The 18434-nt window shown below is 49.6% G+C and overlaps 2 protein-coding genes across 9 annotated transcripts; one reads left to right on the top strand and one right to left on the bottom strand.

Moving 5' to 3' along the window:
• Nucleotides 1-505: 505 nt before the first annotated feature.
• LOC122379675 (dnaJ homolog subfamily A member 1-like) lies at nucleotides 506-9131 on the bottom strand. Of its 3 annotated transcripts, none has more exons than XM_043362065.1 (7): nucleotides 8819-9131; nucleotides 6576-6905; nucleotides 4139-4430; nucleotides 3801-3955; nucleotides 3202-3320; nucleotides 2710-2875; nucleotides 506-2452 (listed from the first exon to the last, which is right to left on the bottom strand). In XM_043362065.1, exons 2-7 carry the CDS (start codon nucleotides 6893-6895, stop codon nucleotides 2287-2289), a joined length of 1218 nt encoding a protein of 405 aa, XP_043218000.1. In that variant the 5' UTR covers nucleotides 6896-6905; nucleotides 8819-9131; the 3' UTR covers nucleotides 506-2286. The 3 variants fall into 3 exon arrangements, with proteins under 3 accessions (XP_043218000.1, XP_043217999.1, XP_043218001.1); XM_043362064.1 differs by lacking the exon at nucleotides 8819-9131 and adding an exon at nucleotides 8577-8776; XM_043362066.1 differs by lacking the exon at nucleotides 8819-9131 and adding an exon at nucleotides 8415-8427.
• Nucleotides 9132-9387: 256 nt separating this feature from the next.
• On the top strand, nucleotides 9388-16571 carry LOC122379676 (cyclin-dependent kinases regulatory subunit-like). Of its 6 annotated transcripts, none has more exons than XM_043362067.1 (4): nucleotides 9388-9418; nucleotides 11441-11575; nucleotides 14431-14558; nucleotides 16008-16571. In XM_043362067.1, exons 2-4 carry the CDS (start codon nucleotides 11517-11519, stop codon nucleotides 16073-16075), a joined length of 255 nt encoding a protein of 84 aa, XP_043218002.1. In that variant the 5' UTR covers nucleotides 9388-9418; nucleotides 11441-11516; the 3' UTR covers nucleotides 16076-16571. The 6 variants fall into 6 exon arrangements, with proteins under 6 accessions (XP_043218002.1, XP_043218004.1, XP_043218003.1 ...); XM_043362069.1 differs by having other exon boundaries at nucleotides 9389-9448; XM_043362068.1 differs by having other exon boundaries at nucleotides 9398-9516.
• The last annotated feature ends 1863 nt before the right edge of the window (nucleotides 16572-18434 follow it).

Consider the following 18434-nt stretch of genomic DNA (forward strand, 5'->3'; position numbering starts at 1 on the left):
GCGTGACAGCTAGCTCTTCCCGTAATTTCTTTTTTGGGTCGAAAACGGCAGAGACGTCACTCTGACGTCATTTGTGGCCAACCAATCATAGGCTCTGTAAAAGGTTTTGGTCATATGGTGTAAAATTGATGGCAGAGAGGTCATAAGGTTTGGTGACGATACTCGCACTGCAACCTACCTAACCTACTTCAGGAGATATCGACTATCGACTGAAAGCAGAGGGGGGTCGTTTCGGCCCCCTCACCCCAACGGGGTACGGGTTGATTAAGAATGCGACAAACTTTTATGCGACGATATCATGCTATATGGACAGACACTCAACTGATCTAATCAGTTCCAAATAATAGGTGAAGGACACAGATGAAATATATAGCGCAAGTTCAGCTTTTTTCAAGTTCGGCGGGCGGAATAAGGCCATTATCAAATAACCAGTAGTCATATTTGTGATTAATGGTCTTTGAACGTCATTGACCGGATAACTCCATCGGTTACCCGAAACACAACATTCTACCATCCAGTTTATTGTTCACATGACAATATGCAATACACATAATCAGCTCGAATAAATCGGACAGAACCTACCAGTCGAGAATGTAATACAACCTAGCGACATGAACAGAGAAACTCGAGCGCCGCGCGTCGGCCGCCCGCCGGGGGTGTGGGCCGGCCGGCGCCGAGCCGACCAGCGGCGTCCGCCGGAGCGGGGGTACGGTGCCAGTCTGATCGGCCGGTCAGCGGCGGGACCCAGCCTCACACCCGGCGGAACACACATCTCCCCGCTGACCGGCCGAGCGCGTCACCACCCCGCCCGGCCCGGCGAGCGCCGCAGAGTCCGTCCCGGGCACCGCACGGTCCAGAGGCCTGCCGCGGGGACACGCAGCCCACGGGGCGGACCGCGGCGACTCCCGGGAGCAGGTAAAGCTGATGTGGCCGCCGCCGACCGGCCCGGACCGCCTCAGGCGGGTGTGGGGAGGGTCCAGCCCACCGCCGCCGCCGCCGCAGAGCCCGGGGGAGGTCAGCTGCATCGCCCTCAGCCAGCGCTGAGATGACACTCCCATCCCTCACATCACATTCGGACCTAAGGTATGATACAACGCGCAACCAATCAGCACTCCAACACACTGGAATACGTGGCCACACAATGAGATAAGCATGAAAGAACTCACACGCAAAAAAACCTAACATACCACGCAAACGTTATCCCACAAGCACACATCAGTCTACCCAGTGGTCAACAGCGTCAAGCCCGACCTCTCCCAGTCGCCGTCTCGTTCCAACTATCTCATTCAGTCTCGCGACCAGCCACTCATTCAAACTGTTCAGTTACGCCTGGACACAACACCACAATTTCGCCACCACACATTCACACAGCACACGAAGTCACATTTCACACTATTCGCATATGTGCGATGCCGGTCATGGTGCCTGTATAACTACACTCAAACGTTTGAGTTGGTGCTTGCCGTGCTTTATGTCGCCGGTAATTGCAATCTCTCATCCCCCATCGGTACATTCACCAGGGCTGCTGATTCCAATCAAACTCCACAAATCAAACATATGCCGTAGAGACATATCGATGTTTCATTTCATTTTCCAGATCACTCTAGTCACATAACACAGCATCGCTCATCCGGGTTTCCCCGCCTTGATCTATGTCTCCCACGCGCTCCTAGTTCACCGCCGTGATCTCTTCAGTCTCCTTCGAAAACCAAGTCAGTCCCCAGCTACCTACTCAGGTAGAGGCGAGGCAGTCAAATCACGGCCGTCTATCGTCCCAATGCCCTCCGATCATCTGTCGAGTTCACAGCTCAGTCTTTTCCGGCGTTCCAGGCTGTAGTTCGCCTTTACTGCATGAATCACTCTCAGATTCCGGCCGGTACCTCCCTATACCGCTCTCAGTCCGGCCAGTGACTCCGTCTCCCTACCCCGGGGCTCGCCGGTCAGTGGCGCCGTCACCCAGCGTTCATCACTAGCGGCGCCGGCGGCGGACCGCTGCCTCCCTCTGTGCGTCCATCCGCGGTCCTCCCGGCGCCGGCCAGCCTCCCCGTATCACACACTTCCCTGCCGTCGTCAGCGGACTGGGCCGGCCAGCCGTACTAGCCCCCTCCTATCGCCAGGACTGCCCACAGCGGCGGCGGCGGCGGGCGGGGTGCGACGCGACGCTCGATCTAGGACACTTATGAACACTCACTCGAAGCACAGTCACACCGCGCTCGCTGCGACGCGGCACAGCCGGCAGATCCGTCCGTCCGTCCGCTCCGCGGCGGCGGTGGCGGCGCGGCTCTCCTAGTGGGTCTGACATTGGACGGGGCCGCCGGGACCGCGGCCGCCGTGCATGTCGTCCTCGTCGTAGACAGCGCCGTGCGCCTGGTGGTGGCGGCGGCTCTCCTGGCGCGGGTCCAGGTCGGCCAGCTGCACCATCTCGGCGTCCTCGGGCACCGGCAGGAACGGCCTGCGGACGGAACAGGACCAGGGTGAGATAACGCCGCGAGAACGCTGAGCAGGGAAATCTAGCCCGATCACACTTAAAAGACAGTTCAAGTGGAGTCAAATTAGCATGTCCCAATCTTCCATTGAATCACACAAAAGAGCTCTAGACAATAAAAAACGTCGGTATTTCGAGTCAAACCAAAATATAAAGCAGCTGCCTTATCCGGAAAATCCCGATCAGGAGCCTCCTAACCAGCGAGGACAAGACGCGTCACCCACCTGGGCGGCAGCAGTTTCTCCAGCTGCGCTACGTTGGCCGGGTCGAGCCGCTCGGGGAAGTTGACCAGGAACTGCACGATCAGGCGGCCCTTCTCGAACGGATTCCGGTAGTGCGGCATGCCCTCGTTCAGGATGCACTTGATGACGCCGTGCTTGATGACCTCGCCTGGGGAAAAACGGGGGAAGGTCACAGCTCAGGCTGGGGTGACAAGCAATGTGATGTGGGGTTGAACGTGTTCACACTTCTAGCTGGTTTGCGTTGTTGGCGCCATATGAAGGAAAACAGCATGAAAAGAAAAACAAAAACACGGGCACGTAAGCATTAAGAGCACGTTAAGATTTTAAATCCGCAACCATTATGATCAAACCGCCTACTTTTACATTTTAGCCTTTCATACCATACTTCAACCTTCAAAGGATACCAAAAATTATTTTGTTCTGACAAAATATTACTACGAAGCACCATGAAGGATCCTGAAATGCATGCCGTACCTGGTATGCAGGTGAGCAGCAATGAGCGTTTGTCCAGCGTGGTGATGGTCTTCTGGAAGCCGCACAGCGCCTCCACCAGCTCGATTTCCATCTTCATGATGAGGTCGTCGCCGTCCCGCCTGACGGAGAAGAGGGAGCCGGTGAGTCGGAGCGAGAGGGGCAGGGGAGACAGACGGCGCGGCGTGCGGGGAATAGAGCGAGAAGGGCATGGTGGAATGGAAGAGGAGGGACTGTCGTAGAGAAATGGGAGGGGGCTGGGGGAGTGATCAGAAGTGGGGGGAAACAATACTCCGCTATCGACGGTGTATCTGATTGCTCAACTCGCATACCAGAAACACGGTGACAGGGATAGTGGTAAGATAGGCGCTTACCCGGCTGCTTAAAGGATACAAGGTACAGGACAGATAAGAGGGGCCCCACACACAATGGTCATACCGGAAGTAGGTAACACTGAACGGCAACCGACCGCACTTGAGCCATCCAATCAGACAGGATACTGAATAAAACCACCGGCACTTCAGGAAACAAATCTGACTATCATTGGATCGGTGACCCCCGAACAAAAACACGCCGCCACGGCTGACGTTTACAGCACTTACTTGAAGGTCTCGTGCTCGCGCTCGTCGAGCACAATGATGATGTCTCCGGGCTCGAGGCCCGGCTCCTGGTCACCCTCGCCGCTGAACGTGATCCGCTGGTCGTCCGTCATACCCTTGTCGATGTGTACCTCCAGAATCTTTTTGGTCCGAACCACCTGAAAACGATCAGAGTATGCACGTTATTGCACAATTAAAATGAGTCAGCAGAGCAGACATCTCCAAAATAAAAAGGCAAACCCGCGACGACTTAGAGATATCTGAACGTTTACCCTGAGCGTATCCTTTCTAACAGACTATCCCCTGCCAGCACCACACCTCCCGGTGAGCTGTCTCCGTACCTTTTTGCCGTTGCAGTGTTTGCACCTGTCGCGCGGGTTGATGCGCTCGCCCTGGCCGCGGCACTCGTCGCACATGGACTGGATCTGCTGCACGAAGCCGGGCCCCAGCTGCTGTACGCGGATCTGCATCCCGGATCCGCGGCAGTTGGGACACGTCTCCACGGCGCCCTTCTTGCCGCCGCGGCCCTCGCAGCGCTCGCAGATGACGTTCTTCTGCAGGGAGAGCTTGCGCGTGGCGCCGTTGTACATCTCCTCCAGGGTGACGGGCAGCTGATGGACCACGTTCTTACCCCTGCGGACGAAAGGAAAGGGCCGGCGAGGGTCACACATCGGTACTGGTGGTGGGGGACGGGGCAGGCCTTGCGCCACCGATAGCGGCACCTCAAGGGAGTCGCGACTCGCGCGTTTAAAGACGGCTCTAACGTTGACAAAAATAATGAATCGGTGTGCAAAAGGAGCTGAAAATGAGAAATAAAAAGTAACAGAGCTGGTACGCCATACGGGACCAGAACAATTGACGGAAACGCATCTCAGGCAACCAGATCACTTATAGATTCTCGAATACTCCTTCGGTAATGCGCAGTTGGAATATGCTAGATCGTCCGGTCCATGCCGTCAGAGCGGTGGCCCGTCAGATCATCCTACGGCCGGCGGAGCGGAAACGCCCGTCAGCGGATCCGTGAACAGGATGTGACGTCACACCGTAATTCCACGGCGTCATACCAGCACGTGTTGATGACGTCACACCCATGGCGTGTTCAGGGATATCGGTCAATAATACCGAAGCGACGAGAACAGCCTAAGCCGCTATTGAAGCAGACTTGCAAAAGCCGGCACCAACAACCGGACCAGCGAGGCGTACTCACGAGTACGACACGGAAACTATCCATCTCCGACAGAAATAATCAGGGTTGGCAAATTTATGCCAGCAGCCGGTTTAAACCGGTTTAATCCATGGATTAAACCGGCTGGCATAAACTAATTTAAGCCACCCCGGTTTAAACCAGTGTGCACCAACATAATAAAAGCCACTTACGTTAACTTGTCGTAACATCACTTGGGTTAAACAGCTTCTTCTCTTCACATTTTCTATACACACCTTTCAATTTTACCTGCTAACTTGTAATGTTTTTTCCTGGGGGTTGACTTTATGTGATTCATTATTGATCTGTATCACCCTGTATCAAATGTTTATTTTGATTTGCAGTGTTTTACACAACTAGTTGTTTACATGGGTGGTTTATGAAATGAAAGGTCTTGGAGACAGCTTCAATAAAGAAACCAATTTCAATTTTATGAGAAGCTGTAGCAAACATGACCTAATGCCAAATGCATGGTGCAAGGATCAGTGATTGGTAAGGCCTAAGAACTATCATACAGAACATTGCCCATTTACTAGGGAACTGTCTATTGCTTAAGCAGTCAGTGACACTAAACAAAGGAATTGACAGCACGGCCACCATTATAGGCTCCAAAGTACATGTAAAAAACAATAAGTGTGATTAGTTAGGGACACTGTTATACCAAGAAAACAACATGCACTACCTGAAAAAAACACAAACCATAGGAACATTCCAGAAGATTTATAAATGATGAGTTGTTACAATTATTTCCTGTGCAATTAAATCACAGAATGGGTGATACCTAGTACCTACCATGATAAATAATTTTTTTCTAGTGTTTCTGGCCCAGTCCCCAGACGATTGGTCAGAATACATTTTACATGTAAAATAAAGTGAGACTTTTAAACTGGTAAACCGAATGTTAAGATTAGAATGTGCTTATGCCTTATCCCTACTTTGTTTCTTAGCTTAGTTACCTACTGACCAGATTGTCAACATAATCACATGCCAAAATGTTGACATAATGCCAAATGACACAGGTATTGACTTCGTGCACTCTGCACATTCACCAACGAGTACACTGACCCACAAGATAAGTTATAGAAGATGTTTTGACTGAAGGTGGTTTTTATTAATTTAAGCCGGTTTAAACCGGTTTAAACCACTGGCTGGTATAAATTCAATTTAAGCCGGCTTTTATCCAACCCTGGAAATAATGCTTTTAAGGCTGAAACAGACTCTTTCCGCGTTCAGGAAATCGCATGCGAGAGCCTATTCAAATACATTATAATTCTTCCCGCATCAATCGCATGCGGGAGGTGTGTGCGATTGATGCGAGCGTGCCTCCATGTATTTGAATAGGCTCTCGCATGCGATTTCCTGACTGCGGAAAGAGTCTGTTTCAGCCATTAACCATGACTCGACAGTTCTAGACCATTCAACGGCCGCCCGTACATAAGAAACCGTTCCCAAAGCTTGGGATATCATAAAAACGTGATAAATTGGGAAAACTTCGAATCTGAAACTGCTACAATGTCACTTTTGGTTTCCCAATTGCCCACGCGAAATACCCGACCAAAGGGGTGGGCGCTTACCTGCGCTCGCGCTCCTTGCGGTGTCCTCCGCCGCCGAAGAACATGTCGAAGATGTCCATAGGCGAGTGGAAGCCGCCGCCACCGCCGCCCGATCCGCCCTCCTTGATGGCCTGTTCGCCACCCTCGTCATAGATCTGCCGCTTCTTCTCGTCAGAAAGCACCTCGTACGCCTGCGAGATCGCCTTGAAGCGCTCCCCCTCGGACGGGTTCTTGTCCGGGTGGTACTTGAGCGCCAGCTTGCGGTAGGCCTTCTTCAGCTCATCGGCCGTGGCGGAGGGTTTCACCCCCAGCACGTCGTAATAGCCAGTCTCCTTCACCATTGTGGAGGATCTGAAAATGGCCAGCAGTGTGCATGGTCAGATGCAGTGCAAGCAGGTTGGTTGTGGTCAGATGGCTGGTGTGAGCAGGCAGCAGCTTAATATTTATATTGAATATTGTCAACATTTTCTTTGGTTGCAAATGCAAACTAATGATTAAAATACGGGGAAAATGGTGATTAGAATTAGGGGAAATCAAGGACATTTCAAGTCTCAAGGATTGTTTTTCTGTCATTTTAACATTATCACTCCATATAAGTGATGATGTGCTGTTATGTTCCAACTTCCAAGCACTGTTGTGCTTGCACTGTGTTTCGAATGGAATCACTTTGCACACCAAGTCTAGGCTAAATTGTATATTGGGCCTTTGCAGATCAGCAAAAAAAAACTTAACGTAGCTGGGGTCATTATCTATTGGGCATACTGTAAAGCACAGCAACAAATGCGCTGCCTCAGCTACCATCAATGGAAACAAATCCACTGCCTCAGCTCACACCAACCAGGCTGGTACTCTTGACCAGTAAAAACAAAAACCCAATACTTTTCCAACCTACCAAATCTGTGAATATGCTCAGCTAAACAGGATTGATTAATAATTCTTAGTCAGCAGTCAGCACCATTGTGTACAGTGCATCATATTCACAGAAACTACCTACTGAGTAGTGAGTAGTTCATGAACGCACCATACATAAGGGTCACACCTCTCCATGTAATATTGAGTTATGCACCACACTTGCACTGCTGCAATTCTGCACCTCAGTACATACCAGCCAGCTGCCTTGCCCAACCCACAGGATTAGGCTAAATCTCTGGTTTGCCCAATACTGCCCCATCTATGGCACACTGTGCAAGTATTTCCTTCCAGAGTAGATGCTTCCCCACAAACTACAGAGCCAATGGTGTATAGTGACACATCCTATAGCCATAGGATGTGGCTATAGACGTTTGCCATTTGAATACTGGTGTACCTTGCCACCCTGGTTCCTGACAAAGGGCCTGTTCCAGCGCCTCCAGTAGAAATTCTTGACTGGAGGCTCTACCAGAGGTTTCACTGGAGGCGCTGGAACGCAATCTGGAGATTTCTGGAGATTGGTGTCACAGATACCAAAAGAATGACTATTGTTCTCTCTTGAAACACATAATTTGTTTTCAATTCTATTAAGAAAGATTAACAAAATTGTAGCAATGTAATTTTCTTTACATTTTAGTTTTAAAATTGTCAGTCAGAAGTCCTTTGTTAACATTCATGATCGTCACATGTGCGCCATAGTTGTAGACCAGAGCCTCCAGAGAAATTTGGACCTCTCAACCCTCTGGAGGCTACTGGAGGTCTCTGGAACTTTGGGGAGAGCTTTCTGGAGCTTTCTGGAGCTTTCTGGAGGCGCTGGAACGCTCTTTGGAGGATTCTAGAGCTTTCTGGAGGTTTCTGGAGGTGCTGGAACAGACCCAAAGCAAACCCATACATAGGATAGGACGCTGGCGAAAACAGGGCGCCGGAGGGCATAGTTGATCACATGACTACCTAGGCTATGGAGAAGTTCTCCCCCTCTTGATGCCTCCTACACAGTGATTGTCACGCGGTTCGTGCACGTAAATTTCCAGAGCCTTGATCAAACCGCCCTAGGCACCCTGTTTTCACCATCGTCCCATACACCCATCCTGATCCCTTTAACAACAAACTTACGCGACAGGCATAGCTTAATGTGTCTGACCCAAACGAAGCCAAGCAGCTCCTAAGAAAAGCTCAACTTGATTCACACAGAACTTATGCTGATGCACGTAGGCACTACCTATTCTCATAAACTCAAATCCCGAGCTGAAGCACGAGACCAACGGTGGCAGCCCTTCGCTTCCAAGTCTCTTTCCCCTGCAAGAACGGACTTTGAACTAATCAGAATCGGACCAAGTCATGGCATAAATACTCACCGAGGTACTCCAGATTACTGTGGAATGCTCTGGAACCAACCCTCGTAGGCCATGTGCAGAGAGAAAGGCCAATATCGCTCCCCACGCTGCTGATGCGCCGAATCGCCCCAGGGCAGCGTGGAAGGCCCGAGAAGGTATTAGAGTAGCGAAATTTTTGCTGGATCTTTTTTCAAAAAGATGAAAATCGAAAAATCTTGATGTTATTTTTCTGTCAACTCAGAGGGAGAGATATAAAAATAAAATTTTCCAATGATGAGTAAAAAAGTTGATTAATTATTAAATTAATTTTGATGTGCAACACAGACTCATTACCAAACAAAATGCTGCCTCTAGTGACGTAGTCAAGGGATCAGCTGTTTAGAAACTGGTTTGGCAGACGAAATGTTGGACTTATTTTCATTTATTATCAGTTTTCTTTGTAACAATACTTATCATCTCCTTCTCTTTGAAACACACCAAAAATATTAGCTTTTGATTTTATCAAAGCTTTATTCGTCCGAGTAACAGAAACTTTGGCCCGCCTGTTTCGATCAATTTGAAATTCATCAGCTGTTCGGTGCTAAAGTTCTTGATGTAAGCGCGGATCGCGTTTTGACTTTTGTATTTTTGACGAGAGAGTTGAAGAAAAAAGAGCGTTTGAAATTGTTTTAATTGTTAGGAGGGATCGGAGGGATCCACACGCGACTAATATTGCGATCGTAGGTAGACAATTATTCGAATTTATTACTAGATCGCTGCCATGTTTTAGTGAAAGGATGGGAGTGTTGTGTTTCATATGGTTTGTAACATTTCCCAGGCCTGCGTGTTTTTTCGTTTTCTTGCTACCTACACATCGGTACAAGTTACATTAACCCGGTTTACATAGCATATTTGACGAGGCTCTAGCTCGTTAATTTGGCGATAATTTCGATGCAGTCGTCTTCAGATATTTAGAGGGGATTATTTTGTAAATTGTTAAGCACCATTGGCATCTTTTGCAACATCATGGACGGAGATATAAGCTTGCAACAAACCCTATGTAAACGCGTCTATTATATGAATTCAATTTGCTCTTGAATGATCCAGTCATACGTCAAATTTTAGTAAAAGCAGCTTAACCATCCATCCGGGTTCGATTCCCGAATCCCGGGCAATGCATGTGGCATTGCCGCTACCTGACCGCTTGGAACAGCGTGAGAGTTTCGGTTCAGGTTAGCGCCTTGGTCCACTGGATGTGGTGCTAAACCCAAACAAACCAACCAACCACCTCAACTCAGGTGTCTTTGGCAATTGGCAGGGCTGCATTTTCTTCATTGCCATGGTGATGGTTTTGAAAAAATGCTAATTAAATTTCAATAAAAGTGTAATAAAAAGCATCAGTGGTTACATACATACTTTCAATATTTTGATGAAATACCTACTTCAAACTATCAATACTGACATTGTCCACAGCTTTGACGGTATGCACTCACCTGGCGGCTGGCTGACTATGCACAATGCAGTCCTTGCAGTTGCTCTACACAAGGGGCCCGACCAACTGGCAACCCACTACCCAGTGGCGGTGGGAGTGAGACCTGAAGAGTTCACATTTTTTGGCCAGTGTTGTTCATGACAGCAGTCCATCTTCAGGAGAGGGCCCAGATGGAGCATGGGACCAGGCCTGTGCCACCATTTACTGAACCTATTACCTGTGATATGTTGAATGGGCTAAGCTCCTGAATAAGGCAACTTTTGCAAGTTTCAGTTGCCAAGCTACCTATTTAACAATGTCACTTTTTTAATAATACAAGTAATGAAAACCTAATGACTCGATCATCGCAATCCCTTGCAATTGACTAGGGACTAGGGACATGTTCCGACAGTTTCAGTCACCAGGCAAAGGTGAAGAATACATTTAAAGTTCTCATTTTTAGCTTGCTTCAGGTTGAAACTTTAAAGCTGAATGAATTATTTGGATCCATCTGGGCTCAGAAAAGGGCAGTAATGTTTGCTTGGTGCCTTTTACTGTCTGCCTTGAATGTCACAGTACCATCATACAGCATAGGTACCAGCTGATAAAAAAGCAAATGAGAAAATAAGCCAAAAGCATCTACCTAATTTCTCATTCCTTCCTGATTCCATGCTTACCACCTACGTGCTCACGCTGGGAATCACGTTACATGATTCCCAGCACTTATTTATGTGACAAGCTGCAACAGGGATGAGCAAAGAATACCAAAAGGTCCTTTGTCCACCACTGTGCTGTGCTTAGACTAAAAGAGATGCTAACATGTTACCTGACCATGGCAAAGTTGCACTGGCCTCGCTACCCTCTGGTACTCACTGATAAGATCTTATTGAAGTTGTCATGCTTTTCAGTAATAGGACTACTTGATAACTGTGCCAGAATATGGCAATGTTTGAAGAATGCTGAAGAGTTATGATGAAGAAAAACTTGCATTGGTGTACATTTATTTGGTGTTACATCGATTTATTATAACATTTTTAACACATTATTATTAACATCATTATAATATTTATTGTAACATCAACTATTATACCCTGTGTTACTGTTATTATGTCAGGGGATTCTTTGCTCTGAATGTCAGTTGCAACTCATGCAAGCAATGATTTAATAATGCCCATGTAATTTTCTTTTTACAGATCTGACGTTTTCCAGCTGAGACTGTGACGAGCTGATTGTTGGTAACTGTAGATTATCTGAACAACTTTTAACGCCATGCCTGCCAAGGACATCTTCTATTCGGACAAGTACTGCGACGACAAATATGAGTACAGGTATGATATTGTACGCATCATGCTGATAAATTAATATCAGCATGCACACACAGGGGTGTCGTTTTCCGAAAATGATTGGTAGTGCCCAAAGGCGGTGGCTGGCCATATATGACGGGGCTTACAAGGTAGGGTACCCCCAAATCTGCCTTTCTCATCGGATTTCGGCCACTTATTTTTCGCCCTGGTCATTGACAAGACTAACCGAAATCTAAAAAAACACAAAAAAAAAACTTTGGAAATCTGGGTCCACACCGGACGCCATGCACAAAACGTGCAGTTATATAGGCAATAGTGTCGGAGGAATGCACGCCATTCTGAAAGAGGCCCACATCGACTTAAAAGGACGGCTGTGCTGAAAGGGGACAGGAACAGCTTTGAGGGCCCAAGCCGACTAAAAAAGACGGCTGCGGGGCCAGGAACGGTTTTGAAGACCCACGCCAATTGAAGGGTTCGACAACTAACGAGGACTGGAAACACAACGATAGTTAGAAAGACCTGCTTGCCAAAATAAAAGGATGACAGTACGAGGGGCGTTCAGAAAGCTACGGGCCCGAACATGAAGGAGCAGAGAGATACAGCATCGACTCATTAGACCAAAAAGTTCATTTATTCAAATAAACACCGTTAAGACAAACACATTTCGCGCAGCGCTTCGCGAGAGCCCTCAAGGCCTCCATAACCAAGTGGGTTTTGGACCCATCCTGCACGTCCAAGACGGCTGATTTCGTCTCCCTGCTGTTAGCGAGGTTGCCGCTGCTAATTTTCTTATGTTGGGGAAGAGGTGGCAACCACTAACCAGAGTGTGCAAGGTTCGGAGAGAAAAAAGTGGATGCGACAACAACTCGAAGCTCATCGCTTCACTGTTCGTCATCCCGCCCATGTACGCAGGTGCGTGGTCGCGGATCAGGTGCACACTTTACGTCAGCTTCCCTATAGCCTCTCCTCGATGTTTATCGAATGGACGCACATCATCAATTGTGTGCCCCTGTTTTGGAAAGTTGACGAGCGGAGGGGGGTCGCATCGACCCCTCCCCCTGCCAGGCCGTGTTATGAAGAATGCCCAGGGCGAGGGTTAACGCTTGGTGCCTTTTCTGCACTAACTACTATGAAACGAATCACTGCTCTCTTCTGGGCGTCGCCCATCCTATCCGAAATGGCGAACTATGCTACGAATAGAAGCCCGAATCAATCACAGAAGAGACTTAATTAATGGCCACTTACTTAATTTGCGTAAGTGGACATCCCAATAACACATCATTTAACACACCGCCTTGCAGGCCAAAATTCCAACTCCTTCATTGTTCGGCCCGAAACTTTTTGAACGCCCCTCGTAGTTACGAGCTTCAGTTTTCGGGGTCTGATGCGGTAATGACCTGGCGTTGAATCCTGGGGAATCAGGCTGCATCACCCACTCAAATCAATATACCATTACCTATGGCCTATTCTGGAGCACCGCGGCACCTTCCGAAGTCGGTGTAGGGCCTCCAGCGGCTGGTGTGGAGACGGATCGGGGTCTATTAGGGGCGGTCGCGTGGTATGCGGGACTCAGAGGCAGTTATGGACCTCTATAACCAATTGCGTTTTCGAGCCTCTTAAAATCCATTAAGGACCGGAGTCCTAGACACGTGAAACCTCATTGTCAGCTACATGCACCTACTGTGGCTAGAACCTTATTTATGTACTTGCATATGTGCTTATTTAATATTTGCTTATCTGTTTATTTTGATTTTTTATCAACTGATAAGTGACAAAAGATTGGTAGGGCTCAGCGAACATTGGTAGGGCCCAAATAAACATTGGTAGGTAAGGCTCGGGCCCTACCAGGCCTATACAAAACGACGCCCCTGGCCCTGACTATTGTGAAACTTGGTAGGTAGGTAGGTAGGTAGGTAGGTACCACATAACTTGAAATTACTTGACGTAATGACATGATGTGGAAAGTGAAAATGATACCTAGGTATTGATGGAAATTTATGGACTTAGGTACGCTACAAGAAGATTGAATTGGTCAACCAATTCTAATTCAATCTACTTGTGGAGTAAGTCTATAGATTTTCATCAATAGTTACCACTTACCATTGAAGTTACTTGCTATCATGTTGATTTTATACATAAGAACCTCATTCATTTTATTTGTATGACATGTTTGAATGCAATTTTCTCAATAAGTGAAGAAAAATGTTGGTAGTGCTCAACAACACATTGGTAGTGCTCAGCTGAACATTGGTAGTGCTCGGGCACTCCCAGGCCTATACAAAACGACGCCCCTGTGCACACATGCATCCATACCATTTACCCAGTTGGTGAAGTTGACGGGATTTGAAACCTCGTTTTACATCCATGCATAGGTCTATACTTTATAATAAAAGCATGCCATCCAAAAATTGCAAAAGGCAGTCTCTTGAACCGACCTTAGTCACAGCTGATAGGCCGGTACGTAGCACACATTTTGGCCCTTGCCAATCACCCAACAGCTCCGCCCTTTTCTCGACTGATGTTACCGTAATTGCTTTACGACCCCATGCCCACGCCCTACGACCCCATGCCCACGCCCTACGACCCCATGCCCACGCCCTACGACCCCATGCCCACGCCCTACGACCCCATGCCCACGCCCTACGACCCCAACCCCATGCACCTACACCGCACGGCTACACGTCCTGCACATGGAAATTTATCAGTTTCCTCAAACTTGTGTCATTTAGTCTAAACAAGTTTTATCGACACAGCCATCAGCTGAAAGTTCAATCATCTATAGTAGTTATGCCATTATGAATTGCCCGTCTGAGACCACTGTCCCGGCTGACCGCAGCGGCGGCCCGTCTCGATGACACTCTGCTGTTGTGCTGCGGCAGGCACGTGCTGCTGCCGAAGGACCTGGTGGAGCTGGTGCCCAAGACGCACCTGATGACGGAGACCGAGTGGCGCAGCATCGGCGTCCAGCAGAGCCGCGGCTGGGTCCACTACATGATCCACGAGCCCGGTACGTGTCGATTACAGCGGGACGTGGGCTCGATTAGAGCGGGCAATGGGCTACTAACGAACCCGGAACATGTAACCAGCAGCGGGCTATGACCCTTAATGAACCCATTATTTGTGCTGAAGAAGGGACCGCGAGATCCTAGCCTGTATGTCATCCTCAGCCGGTGAGTTTCTCACTTCCCACTGGCTGAGGCTATACTGCATTTGGTAAACAATACTCAGGCTAGGTTCCACGTCAGTGGTAGATGGATCTTGACCAAAAAATGTCATAATAATGATTTCAAAAGTAAGGACCCAGTGGAGCATCGCTTATTTTCGGGAAAGTAGCACCGAGCTCAGCAAGCCACTTGGCATGCAGATTCGTCTGACCGGGCTGTACGCTATCAATCTGTGGACGTCGACCAGTCAGAAGCCCGAATGGGCTCCGGGATCTGTCTTCGGATTCAGCTACTCCTAGGAAGCTGCAGTTACAGTTAAACAGAACGCGCCCGGTGGCATAAAAATCCATGGGTAGCTGCAGCTTTTCGTTTTCCACCGTCGTCGTTCCTTACGATGGCGTCGTCACAAGCAAGTTACTAACTGGGATTGTTAGAATTCCATCCTAGTGTAATGAACAATTCAGTACTAATCATGTAAGAGTCTCGCAACTTTGAGCTATAAAGCTGAATGAAGTGAAGTGGTAAATGAATGGCATTGGCGATTGGGTGCGAGGCGAGGTGGTGGCGCCATCTGACCCCATTACACACCAGCCTGTGCGCAAGCGACCTAGGAGCAGAGCTTCCGCTGTAGTCCGCCAGATGGCAACATTAGCCCGCTCCAAACGGTACGTGAACCTGCGATGCTCATCGCTCACAGAAAGTGGTTCACGCGCTGCTAAGCGTTGCTGTCGAAACTGGCGGCCCTGGTGCTTACCCGTGTCTCTCCGGAGACTAACCGGGCCTAACTGGCAGCGTCCGGCTCCTGCCAGCTGTCTGCTTCCGATGCGTGCGCTGGTATGAGCGCTTGGTCGCCGACGCCGACGTCGTGAGATCCCAATAAGTTGTCGAAATTAGTTTAACCACTTAACTTACTAGACTTAAACTGCTAGGGTGGGCAGATCTTTTTTAGCCGGGCAATGCAAGTACTAAATCAATTGACGTAGGCCACCCTAGTAGGTAGTGTTCTGGCGTGAACTTTATTTTAGGAATTTATGTTTAGAATCATATCTGCTTAATGCAGTATTTGCACTTAGCAGACATAGTAATTCAAGTCCAGTGCTAAGCTAAGAACATGGCTAGTGGCTACGTATGCTGTTTATTTATTTCTTACGCGGGAGATAGCTGAGCTCATGACGCAGACACCCTCGTCCCTCAGCATGTACCGAATGACCCGTCTATAAAATGTGGTCCAAGGTCGTGTTTATCCAGGGCCTGTCGTTCCGCGCTGACTCTGGTTCTTCTTTCCTCCACAGAGCCCCATATTCTGCTGTTCAAGCGGGCGCTGCCCAAAACGGAAAAGATGGAGGTGAGCGACAAGTAGCCAGCCTCCCGGCGACTGCCTTTACCCTCACTGTCTCAAGTTCCATCCAGTGCGCGGCCCGGTCCGTGCCCACACAGACACACCGTCCCATGCAGCGCGCGGCTGTGCCGTACCGCGGCCTCTCCAATGTGATACGGGGCGCGGTGGGACGCCACGCAATGTCCGGCCGCGGCCTGCGTGGACCGGGCCCGGCGGGGCACCCCGCCGACCGTCACCTCACTGTTCCATCATCAGCTCTCCTCTCATCAGCCTTCTGACTCTGTCCGCGCTGGGACCGCGCTCAATGGAGGTGTTACGCCGTCGCTCGTGTTATTGTTCTATCAGCGCTGCTCTTGCGATTCTGTCTCGTTCGGGCGGTTTTTATGGGGTTCCGTCGGGAGGATTAGGGGTGCCCTGGAGCCGTCGAGTCTCGTCAGTCTGTGCAGATTTTACACTCTCATTAGTGATATGAGGTGGTTCACGTTGCATTAAAGGGCAAAATATATGTTGATGTGTATCTGATGTTTGTGGTTTTAGTGGCGACACTACGGAACTTTCGTGCACAAAATAACATTTGAATTGATATAATAACAGAGGAAACGTTAAGTTCCCCTGCTTACATTTGTAACACATTACGTTGGCTGGACTTAGCACAACTGAGGGGACAGACGCCGAGTGGGGACGAAACAGCCACTCCGGCCACAGCGTGAGGGAGCACCCTGTACCGGACCTCCTGCCGACTGCGACCACTAGGGATGCTCCTGGCGTGGACCGGAGCCCACTGTGCGCCGCTCCGGTCGGCCTGTGCGGTTTGGGTGCCGGGTGGGCCGCGTGTGACCCACTGTGCGCTCCGGTCCACCTCTGTGCGGTTTGTGCGCCGGGTGGGCCGCGTCCCCGGCCGCCGCGGACCGACAGACCCGCGCGCCGCTGACGGACGCGCCTGTCCCGGTGGTTTATTTGGAGACGCTGCTGGACTGGGTGGTCCCAACTCGCCCTCACACACAGCCGGACGGTATGGGGACGGAGGGGCAGAAATGGTGGTCTCCAGCGGGTAGGTTAGGGCGGGATCCGACCGAAAATAATGTGTAAAACGACGTCCAGAGCTGGACTTCCGAACCGCTTCAGTTGTGCTGAAATTCTGTCGTTCTTACTTCACAGTGATCAATTGCAATTTTCCGTTTACGTTGTCTCTTTCTTCACCCGAACCATGCTTTTTGAACGATAAAGGTGTCAAATTGTATCATGACATTTGGCCGAAATTTAGATGCATTTTTAGCTGTCGGTCGGCGCGTTTTTAGTTTTTGACGTCAACCTTTGTACTTGCTGTCCCTGTTTGGCGGCACAATACGATACGATTAATGGTTTGAGTGCTATGACTAGACAGTTCATTAGTTTCCGAGTGAGTCAGAACAGCATCCGCGGCTGGCGTCTTCCAAGGACCTTTTTGTGGGTGCGCTAGTTGGCCTCCTCGGAGGTAGTTTAGATGTCACCTCCACGGCACCAAGCAGGCAGCACGCACGTCGCACACAAAACGATATAAAGGATTGAACTCTGAGCGCCTGGGCGGTTTTGTACAGATCAATAACATTGTTACGCAGCTTGTTACGGTTCCGTCTGCCATTGCTCATTGCTAAAGACCAAGTAAATTGCACAGTCAGTCAAATTAAGTCAACGCTTCCACTTTTTTTTCTCCGGCGCCCATATTATATTAAAGCCATTGTGTCGTCGGCTGCGTCACCTCTCAGCTCCTTTATTCTTCTGGCCCCTTTTACTCCAGCACCCCTCCCCCTTCTCCAGTTTCCGGTGTGGTGGCGAAGCGTGCCAAAATAGCGCGTGCCTCCACCACAAACCCCTGCATGTGGCCATGCTGCGGTGAGCGACGATACACGCCACCTGACCTCACCTCACACGAGGGGGAAGGGGGGCACCTGGACCCGCCTCCGGGGCTGAGTCGGTTCCGGTGCTGCGGTCAGCAGCGGGATTCTCCCCCCCCCCCCCTCCACACGGCTTTGTCATGGTGCTGACCTGGGGGGGGGGGGGCAGTGTGACCGGTGATCTCTGCAGCGCAGGCTACAGAGAGTATTGTGATGGGTTGCAATCAGGTCAGATCCTTCGGTAGGTAGGTATTCAATAAGCAGAAATTTAAATAGTTATCGAAAGTCGAAATACTCACTCAGTACACTACTTACACATGTCAATTTTACCCGGAAATATTCCTCGGACGACGCCCCGAGCACAACCTATGACCTCCAGCACTTACTGCAGAGCACCGTGGGAAAGCACGCTGCCTCACGCACTGCCCAAGCTGTGCCATTTTGCACGGCTGTGCACAGCACGCATCTGTGACGCGCCGTAGATGCGTCGCCCCGGGTTGGTGCAG

This window comes from Amphibalanus amphitrite, unplaced genomic scaffold, assembly GCF_019059575.1.
Source record: "Amphibalanus amphitrite isolate SeventyFive unplaced genomic scaffold, NRLGWU_Aamphi_draft 000082F_arrow, whole genome shotgun sequence".
NCBI lineage: Eukaryota > Metazoa > Arthropoda > Thecostraca > Balanomorpha > Balanidae > Amphibalanus > Amphibalanus amphitrite.

Bases quoted from the DNA above. Each gene is read 5' to 3' on its own strand.
- LOC122379675 (XM_043362064.1), bottom strand. The intron at 3,321-3,800 runs GTAAGTGCTGTA...CTTCTCCGTCAG, and splicing joins CGCGAGCACGAGACCTTCAA to GCGGGACGGCGACGACCTCA. The intron at 2,453-2,709 runs GTGGGTGACGCG...TTCCGTCCGCAG, and splicing joins GAGAAACTGCTGCCGCCCAG to GCCGTTCCTGCCGGTGCCCG.
- LOC122379676 (XM_043362067.1), top strand. From the start codon at position 11,517: ATGCCTGCCAAGGACATCTTCTATTCGGACAAGTACTGCGACGACAAA. The intron at 11,576-14,430 runs GTATGATATTGT...GTGCTGCGGCAG, and splicing joins GACGACAAATATGAGTACAG to GCACGTGCTGCTGCCGAAGG. The intron at 14,559-16,007 runs GTACGTGTCGAT...TTTCCTCCACAG, and splicing joins CTACATGATCCACGAGCCCG to AGCCCCATATTCTGCTGTTC.